At 48.8% G+C, this 10511-nt stretch overlaps 1 protein-coding gene across 1 annotated transcript; it reads left to right on the top strand.

Annotated features, from left to right (window-relative positions):
* Window positions 1–180: 180 nt before the first annotated feature.
* On the top strand, window positions 181–7332 carry GRSF1 (G-rich RNA sequence binding factor 1; the record flags this gene model as incomplete). Its single annotated transcript, XM_010083748.1, has 8 exons — window positions 181–325; window positions 1222–1377; window positions 1716–1856; window positions 3308–3437; window positions 4701–4861; window positions 5017–5141; window positions 5873–6021; window positions 7233–7332. Coding segments are annotated over 8 exons (1107 nt in total), but the record flags the coding sequence as incomplete, so codon positions are not given.
* Window positions 7333–10511: the final 3179 nt, after the last annotated feature.

Below are 10511 nucleotides of genomic sequence, written 5' to 3'. Positions count from 1 at the left end.
GCAGGGCCCCCGCCGCTGTCCCCCGGCAGCAGCGTGCGCCATGTGCACCAGCTTGCTTGTCCTTGCTTCTCCCTGTCCTTTCCCTCCCCGCGCCGCCCGAGACCCGGTTACCGTGTACCTACCTGCTGGGGACCGCTGGCGCGATGTGCACGCTTCCAATCTTTTTGTTTTTGGTGACAGGTTACAGATGCACCGTCCCAGGGAGGTCAGCTCTCAGAACAGGAGCCCGAGTCACCCAAGGCAGAGAATGACAGTGTCTTTCTTATCAGGGCCCAAGGATTCCCCTTCTCCTGCACCGAGGAAGATGTGCTTACCTTTTTTGATAGTAAGGGAGTTAATTTTCCTGTTTAACTGTTCATCGTGGTGTTATAGAACCTAATAGTTAATGATCAGCTAACAGAAAGAGCACTGAAAAAAAATTAGCCAAAGAAAGATGATTTTTTAATTTTATTGTAAAATTATTCACAATTCATGCATATAAAACAAGTAACCAGCTTCCAAACTGCAGGAAGATGGCTAGAAACTCATCAGTATGGCACTTCGTATTTAGTTAAGCAAGTCTTTATCTTTGTAGTCGGTGTTTTCCCAGTAAAGACACTTTGATCCAGTTCCAAGTGATTCTTTCGAGTACCGTTATGGGTGGCTGTTTCCCCACTCCCCTCTGAAGGGATTTGAGTACTTCCTAGTTGAAACTTCAGTGCTGCTTTCTGAGCTGATTAATAGGCTTGTGCATACCTTTGCAGGACTGATCCCTCCATGCTCTAATATTCCAGTGCCTCTTTCCAGAGTAGCCTGGGTATTCATATCCAAGTTCTGGAATGGTTTTATGACCTGCTGAGCTAGAGTCAGTCAGTTTGAATTCCTAGGGGAAGAAACAGAGCAGGCAGACTATAAATGGCAGGCAGACTATAAATGACAGAGACATTTCTTCTAGATGTCAAATACCTCCAAAACAAAAAGTTTCCAACAAGATGAGGGTATAAATTACCCAGTTTTACAGCGGTGGAAGCTAATGGATGTCAAATGAATTTCAGTGAAAAATGTAGTGTGTTAGAGCAAAGGTTAGAAACAGGAGTTCCCCAGCCTTTGTTCCAGGGGGTATTTTGCGCTGCTGAGAGGGAGCACTATATGCAGGATAATCAGTTTTCATCTGCGATGGAAAGACCCCCACATTTGATGCAGTTGCGTATATTTCTGTATCATGTGTTCCCCGATTTCTAGGCTGTAGAATTCGGAACGGTGAGAACGGCATACACTTCCTCTTAAACAGGGATGGGAGACGCAGGGGGGATGCCTTGATCGAGCTGGAGTCGAGAGCAGATGTCCAGAGAGCATTGGAAAAGCACCTGAGGTACATGGGCCCACGCTACGTGAAGGGTGAGTTGGAAACAGCAAAAGTTATATTGGAAGAAGAGGCATGAAATGAATAAGAACTGCTTGAATAAAGCAGGCTTCTGGGAGGGGGCAGCATGCAGAGCAGCAAATTGGCAAACAAGGCACCACTGAGCCAAAACTTCCCAGGCTGGGCAGGAAAAGCAGAGCGGCTTGTGCAGTGAGGGGTACCACTGCGGGACCATGGCTTATGGGGTGGGGGAGGAAGCATTATGAAGTTTTGAAGCTGGGAGGGGGGAATGCAGCCCAAGGAGAAGGCCTGCAGAGTGCTGCCTTTTGTGGGCCATGAAGGCAAACGAGTCCTGTGCCTGTATTCCTTGCAGTTTTTGAAGTACACGATAGTGATGTAGAGGGCTTGCTACAGAACCTGCGGAATGAGTCACAAGCCATAAGGGATGGAGTTGTGCTACTCAGAGGCCTTCCGTTCAGCTCCACTGAGGATGATATCGCACACTTTTTCTCAGGTAACTCAGCCTGGTCTGTGCTCTGTGGCGAGGAGGTGTTCACTTCTCCCAGTTCATGCTTAGCGAGGCTGCTGTTTCTCTTAAGTGACAATTGCAGAACCCCCTACAACCTTGGACACCTTAAACAGTACAAGGAGTTGCTGGCCCTTTGCAGCTAAAAGTAACTACAGCTTTCTGAAGAAGATTTTGGCTTCAGTTTTCCTGCACCTTGGACTTTCTGTAGGTCTAACCTAGGATCAGTACTTGCAGCGCTCTTTTTTGGGAACAGGGGAAGGAAAGAGAGGAACCTACATCCTATTCTCTGCAATTGGATTGCTACCAGTGCATAATTTGGCAAAGTCAAGAGGGGAAACATGTCTGTCTGATAGTTAAAGTACAAGTGAAAGTATTCACAGATGTATAATCACAACAGCTAGATCATGTATGCCACTATTAACTGCAGGCTTTTTTAATTAGCAGCTTGTTGGGAAATTAAACTGCACCAGTTCTCAGCTGAGCAAGTGGAGACACATGTCCCACACTCAGTGCTAGGGCAATCCAGGTGGCTGCTGCCTGCATTCGTTAGGAAAGAAGCCTTTGGATGTTTTGCAAAATTAATCACATTTCCTTAGGTAAAGTTTGGGTTGTAGGCTGAACCAAAACCAGTTTTCCTCAGCTTCTTCCACTCCAGGTAGGCACGCAGAGGCCTTTAGCACTAAGGCTTATAATAGCCAACATCATGGCAAGAGGAAAGGCTGCTGACAGTAAATTCTTAAATTGATGGCCATTAATTAACTATGTTTAAAGGAATCTGGTAGCAGAGTTTTTGTGGTGAAACAACATGGGCAGCATTTTCAAGCAATTACTTCTATTTCTTTAGGAGCTTGGGGAGACCCTTTGAGAAAGGAACAAGGCACAAAGGGTACACAGAAAGGCGTTCCTGAAAAATAAGTGTAGGAGCCCAGCCCAGTGTGCACTGTGCCATGCCTGATACAGCTGTTCACTGGATTACAAGCTCCGCAAAAAAATCTTGCGCAGCACAGCCATGTCCCTGCCCACAGCAGGGGGGTTGAAACTAGATGGTCTTTAGGGTCCTTTTCAACCCAGGCTATTCTATGATTATTCAGTGAATTTGACTTGGGTTTTAAAGAGATGGGAAAAAATTACTGTAATAATAAGGAAGTGGCAAGAGCATTTGTGCCCTGGACCTCCTTGTCATCTAGAACTCGTTTGTTGTTTTCATAGTTACTTGAAGCCTCAAGTGAATTCATTATTGTCAATTAAGCTTTCTGTGAAAACTAGCTGAGACAAACCAAATTAAAAATTACAAAAAGGTATTTAGGTCAGCACAAGCGGTTTTTTCAGAACTCAGTAACTGCCAGTTAGCTTGTCAAAAACCAGAAGAGATGTCTTAGAACTATGGCACAAGTTCCTGACAGTGGAAATGCCTTTTTCTCTCCACCCATCTTTAGGTTTGGAAATATCTGACATAGCTTTTGTTTACCGGGGAGACAGAAGAACAGGAGAAGCGTTTGTGCAGTTTGCAGCTCCTGATATGGCAGCTAAAGCCCTGTTACGACACAAGGAATATATTGGAAGTAGGTGAGTGCTTTAATGGGGCTCCTGAGGGTGGAAGAACCTGGTGCAAAGTGTGCTGGGACTTACAGCTCCCTTCTCAGCACCTGAAACTGCTGATGCTAGGCTCTCCCCTCCAGTTATTATTAAGGAAGCTGTTGTCCTTAATACAGTTAATATCTAGAACTCAGACTTTAGATTGGGATTTCAGCAGAAGTTCTGGCTCTCTTTTTCTCATAGTGGCATCAGACCTTTACTGCGCAGCTTAAAACACTTCTTTTTTAATAGCACGCTCTGAAATACTCTGTGTAACCCAAGAACCTTGACAAAACTGGAGAAAAGAAGATGAAGCCTTTTGCAGGTTTCTGTGCCCTGCAGAGGCACCTTCAGTGCTCATAGCTTGGGGGAATTTGGGGCCTATCAGAGACAGTCTCAGTTCTTTTTAAGTATTCCTGAAGGCAGCCTCATCCCTACAAAAATGGGGTGAGAGCATTCAGAGGAGGCAGTGCCAGACAGACCCCACCTGCCCAGCCACAAGTGCACAGAATCCCCCACCTCCTGCAGATACTTCCCCCACCTCCTGCAGGTACTTGCCCCTGCCCAGTTTCCACATGCTCCCTGGTGCTTCCCCAGTGCTGGCAGCCCTCCCCTTTCCCCTCAGCCCCGTCCCAGGCACTGTTCACCTCTCCATCTGCAGATACCTTGTACAAAGCACAGCTCACCTCCAGCTTTGGTCCAGTCCCGCAGTTGGCTGCTGGCCCATCTCAGCAGCCTTGGCCTCTTTCATGACCACATCCGCCTGGGCCGTTCTCCTTTCTCAGGAATCCACACTCAGTGATTCTCTCTGAGGGCCCTGAGCCCTATGCCATCCTCTTCTCACAAGATCCTCTCTTTTTTCAAGCAAAAGCATCTACAGCTTTTTCCCAGAATCTCAGGATTCTGATTACAAAAGCATCTACAGCTTTTTCCCAGAATCCTAAGCTGTACTCAGGGGTTGGAGGAGAAACTTGCTTTTACCTTACTCAGGATTCTGATTTTTTTTTTTTAATAATACACTAATTTATTTTTCTGAATATCCAGTAGCAAGGGACCACTCCAAACCCTACCACTTCTCCAGCACAGCATCTGCTCCCTCTTCTCTGTTTCCTTACTTCCTGTTCCCAGTCTCCATTTCCTTTTATTTACACCCACCCAAGTTAAAAGCAAACAGCTGCTCTGTAGGTGTGCCCACTAGTTGAATTACCTGACACGCTTTCCTCCCCTCCAGTAACCTTTTCCTTTGAATTCCAGATACATCGAGGTGTACCTCAGTAGAAAGCACCACATGCAAAGGCACGTGCCTTACCACAGGCAGCCGGTGACCCACCCCAGAGGGAGAACAGAACACGGACCTGCTGCTGAAGAAAGGGGAGCGAACGACAGGGGAGGCTCCGATGCTGAAAGAGGAAACAGTGAGTCCCTCCCTGCCATGCGTGTTCCATGAGGCCCCTTCATTTTACCCTCGGCTGCTGTGAGCGTGACCCTGCGTGTCCACAGCTTTTTACGTGAGAGTGGCAATAACTGGAAGCGTTAATGGTGTTGGGTTTTTTCCTCCTCCATTCCACAGAATCGTGCAGGGAAGGAACGGAAAGCTCCGGGATCATTTTAGAATCTGAGAGCATCTCATCACCGCTGCACTTTGTCCACATGAGGGGATTTCCCTCCCAAGCCAGTGCCCAAGACATAATAAATGTGAGTAGCAGTAAAACTAGCAGTGAACTCCGGTTGTCATTACCAATGCAAACCCTGGATTAATTGCTACAGACAAAGTGACTTAAAATTTTTAATTTATTGGTGTCTGTGTTAGTTCTCAGTGCTGCATGGCTTCAGGCTGGACATGTGGAAACATGAGCTGGTGTCGTGTTGCCGAAGGTTACAGGCTCCCAGGGTAGCCCTGGCCTCACGCACAGCCATGATACGCTCCCCTCTGTAAATAAAGATCTTAGCTAGATTTCAGAGCAGCTGATTGTACAAAAATGAATTTCAGAATCATTTTAATATCAAATTGACTTCATTTTATTAGTATAAAGCATCACCGCTGATTGTACAAAAATGAATTTCAGAATCTTTTTAATATCAAATTGACTTAATTTTATTAGTATAAAGCATCACTGAGCCAATGTACACATTCTTAATGACTTGGACACGTACAGAACACACACACTGTGGGAGGATTTCTGTTCCTGTGAAGAACTACTCTGCAGGAGCTTACCGGGGATGGGGGCTGCACACCATGGGACAGTTGATGTGGGGGTGCCTGAGGTTCCCCCAGAGGGAGGAGAGGTGCCTTTTGGTGCTCAGGAGCTCAGACCCCCATGGCGGGACAGGTTTTAGGACTAAAACAGAAAGTTTATTGGTGCTGGAGCGTGGTACTGTTCTGTACTTTCTTTTACACCCAACGTGTTTGTTTTCCTCCCTTTCAGTTTTTTGCTCCACTGAAGCCCACCAGGATCCTGGTAGAATACAACTCCCATGGAGATGCCACAGGAGAAGCAGACGTGCATTTCGAGAGCCACGAGGACGCGGTCGCTGCAATGGCTAAGGAGGGGTCACAGCTGCGTAAGTCGGGGGGGTGGGTCTTACAACCCCAAGACACAGATGCTCGGGTTGGTTGTCAGCTCGTCAGGCTCTTGGTAACACCTTGTGCAAAATAATAAATACAGCTTTCCAGATTACCATTTGACATTAGCTTTGTGCAATTTAAAAAAAAAAAAAGACAATGTAACATGTTCAAGTCACTGAACACGGCTGCGTGTCTCCTGTTGTTCCGCAGAGTGCAGTGCCGTTGAATTATTCCTGAACGAACACCCAAAAGCCAGACAAAACTGCCAGTGACAGTGGCACGCTCTCAGTTTCGGTAAGTGCCTCCTTTTCTTTGTTGTTCCTGTTCCATTTTTAAGCAAGGACTGCCTCAGAGTTACTAGTGCTGATACTTTATCTTTCAGATAGTTTAAGGGCTAAAATCCAGAGTGGCTGAAAGCAGCAGTCACAGCTGGGCTGCGGTCAGACATCCAGCCTCGCCTGTGAACCCAGATCCCCCAGGATAAAAGCATGTGGCCGGTGCAGGGACAGTTCTTGGGTTTTTTGTTGCACAGAGCCTGTGGAGCTCTCTTCAAGGTTTACAGGAAAAAAATCTGCAGCCTATGGTGGGCGTGAGCATGAGGGAGGTGCCACTCCTGCCAAGGCAGACATGGTGCAAGGTGGCAGCTTTTTGCTACTGTAACACCATCAAGTCCCCTCCCTGCTGAAAAACAGGGGTTTCGCAGAGCTACAACTGTGACACAAAGTTTGCACCAGGAAAAAAATTAAATTCCCGTGATGTTTAGGGAAAGCCCCAGCCAACTCCTAACACTTCCCAAATTCCCTTTGGAGAGGGGGGCGGTGATGGCCACTGCTCCCCGAGGTCCTGTCTCCCACAGCTGCAGGGGGGGAGGACAGCCCCCCCCACAGCCCCAGGGGCCCTGCAGCTCTGGATTTCTCATCTGGGCACATTCATGCTGTGACGTTCATCCTGCACAGCCTCCCTGCCCCAGTGGCACAGAACATCCCAATGTGGCCCCCGTGGAATTAAATCCCTCCCGCTGTAGGACTTACTGCAGCCCCCCGTGTAGGTGTTGTGTTACCTTACCTTTTTTAGCGAGATCTTTTAGTGGTGCCCAAGTCTTCCATTCTGTTATGGGAGGCAATAATTTGGAATAAAATACCGTGGTGTACTTGAAAAAAGGAAAGCAATAATCTGCAGCAAGGAAGTGATTCACCTTTTTCCTCTTCCTTTCTTTATAGGCCAAAGCGGACACATTCCGTTGAGCGTGAGCCTAAAGATCAAGCGTCGCTGGTCAGTAACAAGGATAAACTGTATAAAATTCAGTGTAGCGTTGTGTAAAGGCATGTAATAAATGGTGTTGACTTACTGTGGGAAGATGGGCTGTTGCAGCAGCAGCTGCACTGGAGGGATGGCATGTGCTGCCGGGTGGAGCAGTTCTAGTCTCCAGCCGCGTAAGTGTACAAAGCATTAATAAACCCCCAGTATTAGCAATTAGCAACACCAGCACCAGTTAAGCTCGTCAGACGCAGAAGGCAGGAGGTGTGCTGGGTAGCACAGCCAATACCTTGTCCCTCCTACCACGCTTCTCTCAAGCCGTGTCAGCATCTGGCATCCGTTCCTGGTTTTGAAATGCTTTCATGTGCCAGCCACAGCAGAATGGAACGGAAAGACCACTCAGGACACAGATGATCAAGTTTTTATTTTTTTGTGGGACAAAAGTAACATCAGAAAAAAATGCCTTCTGCTCCCCCCCGTCTAGACATCCAGGTGTGAGCCCCCCATCTAGCATTACGAGCAGTACCTGAGCAAACGGGCCGTGAACACATGCAGCATCACGACATAAAACATCCAGTACTGAGAGCGAGCTGGCAGCGAGCGCAGTCCTGCTCTGGCCTTTCCGCATGTCCAGCTGTGTTCTGGAGGGTTCTCAGCCATCTCGCTGAGGGGCTCCTCCTTTCTGGAGGTTTCCCCACTTTTACACAACAGTGACAGCCCACACGTGGAGCAAGCCCAGTGGCAGCTGCTCCTGCTGGGACAGCAGAATGCTGGGCACAGGTCACAAACAGTCACTGTGGTCACCCCAGCATTAAACCTGTTTCCAGTGAGTGCCCCAGTTCCAGTTTAATCCACACAGGAATTGTTTAGGGGGAGTGAGTCACTCTGGGTTTGGATGCTAGAATGTGACACCCCATAAATGTGTACCGTATGTACACAAAACTATTAAATCCACTCCATTCAGTATGTCTGCTCCACTCATCTCCGGTGTGTCACCCCTCAAAGCCGCGTGCCCGTGCTGGGGTTCCAGGCTGCTCACATCCCAGCACTACAACAGCTGATCTGCTTTAAGGACAGCAGCGAGGAAATGCAAGTGAGGGGAATTACTACGAGGGGAACAAGAACACAAATTCCCCCCCACCCCGGGAAAGCGCTCTGGCTCTGAACAGCACCAAGAGGCGCTGGAGAACTTGGGGGGCTGAACACGCTGAGGCCTAGAAGAGAGTCATTCCCTGTACAAACTCTAGCACCAGCCATGTGAACACCCTCCCCTCTGACACTTTTTAGTGCAGTTCCAGGCAGTGTAACGAACAGAAAATCCCCTCTGAGGAATTAAACCGCTAACCCCTAATAAAATGTGTACAAAACCAAACGCATCGGTCACATAGAAATAAACACATCAGCTTTCCATGGCCTACAAAACATTCTGTGGTCATGGACTGGAGTAGGTTTCCAGTATAAACCAGCCAGCCCAAACACAACTGACAGCTCCGTGCTAAAGGAGGAACCCACCCCGGTCTTTGGAGTAACAGTTCCAACAAGGTAACAGCAACAACGAATGATGTAGCGTGAACTGTGAAAACTAAACGTTTCAAATCAGAACTCTGAGGAGGTGAAAAGCATTCTGAGTGCATCTCGCCTTCCTTCTGATCTAACCAGAAGTGAAGGAGCAGGTTTATTAAAATGAGTGTTTCCCACACACAAGGGGCAGAGGTGGACAGAAGCGGCCCCAAACCTGCTGTGTCACGATGAGAATTTGGGATCTCGGGAACCCAGTCCCTCCAGCTGCCACGCCAAGACAGAGGCAGGAACAGCCCCACGCTGTGACCCCCTTGTGTGGTCACCTCACAGTGAGGTCCCTGATGGGAAGGTCAGAGATGCCCTACGGCACGTCTGTGCCACATCAGAGCAGGCATCAGTTCTCCATGGTGCTCGCATCAGCACCACCCCCGCTCTCACGCCCAGCCCTGCCACGCAGCAGAACTTTCACAGCTTTGGTTGGGTTTTCAATCGTAATGTGCGTGGCAAGCCCACAGCCAGCGGGCTGGGCCAAAGAAACGAAACCATAAAGGGTTTATTGCCTCTACCTGGCTCCCTGCACTGTCAGCGGCAGCAGGAAGAGGGGAGATGGCATTTCAAGTCCAGCCAGACGTGAGGATTAAGAACGCTCCCGTTTTGCTCTCAGTGAGCCTTTGCTTAGCAGCAGCATGCTTTCACACCACACGCTCCAGGACAGACACACACACACGGCTCTGTGCTCTCCATGCCGGGGCACACCTTGGGGCCACTGGACGTGGCGTTCCCAAAGCAGCCCTCCCCAGCACAGCGCCGGTCTGAGAGGAGGCAGGGTTCTGCCCTGGGAAGGCTCAGACTGCTCTGGTTGAGTCACAAGAGACTGTGGACACCATGAAGCTGCTCCCCCTCTCTGACCTCCAAAGAACACGGGCAAGCATCTTCTCTTCACGTTCCCCCAGACAACTCCAGAAACCATCATCAGCTACAACAATTTTGGTCGCTGCTCCCTGCAACCCCCCCTACAAGGGGCTGGTGGAGTACTGCTGGATGAGCTGCTCGTGGCAGGGATTGCAGACGCGCTCGGGGTTGATGCTGGAGGGCAGGGGCAGCTCATGTGCTGAACAGGCTTCACAGAAGATGCCGCCGCAGTTCTTGCAGATGTTCTGAAACACAGGAAGAGGACAGAGACATCAAAGAGATGCTCAAGACACCAAGAAAGTTAAGTTTTCTCTCATTAACATTCAGCCAGCCCCAATCCTCTACCAGGCTAGAGAAAGACACTCAAACCTCCACTCTTGTCCCCTCTCAAGAGCAGCCATTTGCTCGGGTGCTAAGGACCAGGCTGTAACGCAGCCGATGTCAGAGAAGTTTTTTTTGGCAGGTCAGACCCACCCAAGCTTTAACTGACTGCATCCAGCCACCTCTCACAGCTGGAGCACTCTGTTTCAAGGGTTTGTGCACAACTGTATTTCGCAGCCATATAAATACACCGCACAACCTGAGGCGAGTATTGAAACACGCGCATGCCTTTGGAAAGGTATCAAAGTCAGATATAAAGCTGTGGGATTTGCTTGGCTTTGAAGGTGTGCGTTTTCTTAAGATAAACACAGCGGAATGGGAAAGACCAGAAATCCTACACAGAGTTCCCGCATGCAGAAGGAAGGAAGTGGGCGAAGGCAGCGCTGCTGCTGAACACCCTTCTGGGAACTCTCCTGCGGCCCCTCTGT

This window comes from Pterocles gutturalis, unplaced genomic scaffold (assembly GCF_000699245.1).
Source record: "Pterocles gutturalis isolate BGI_N339 unplaced genomic scaffold, ASM69924v1 scaffold7405, whole genome shotgun sequence".
In the NCBI taxonomy this organism is placed as follows: domain Eukaryota; kingdom Metazoa; phylum Chordata; class Aves; order Pterocliformes; family Pteroclidae; genus Pterocles; species Pterocles gutturalis.
The sequence above is the reverse complement of the archived record's forward strand: the minus strand, read 5'-3'. Positions and strand labels throughout refer to the sequence as shown.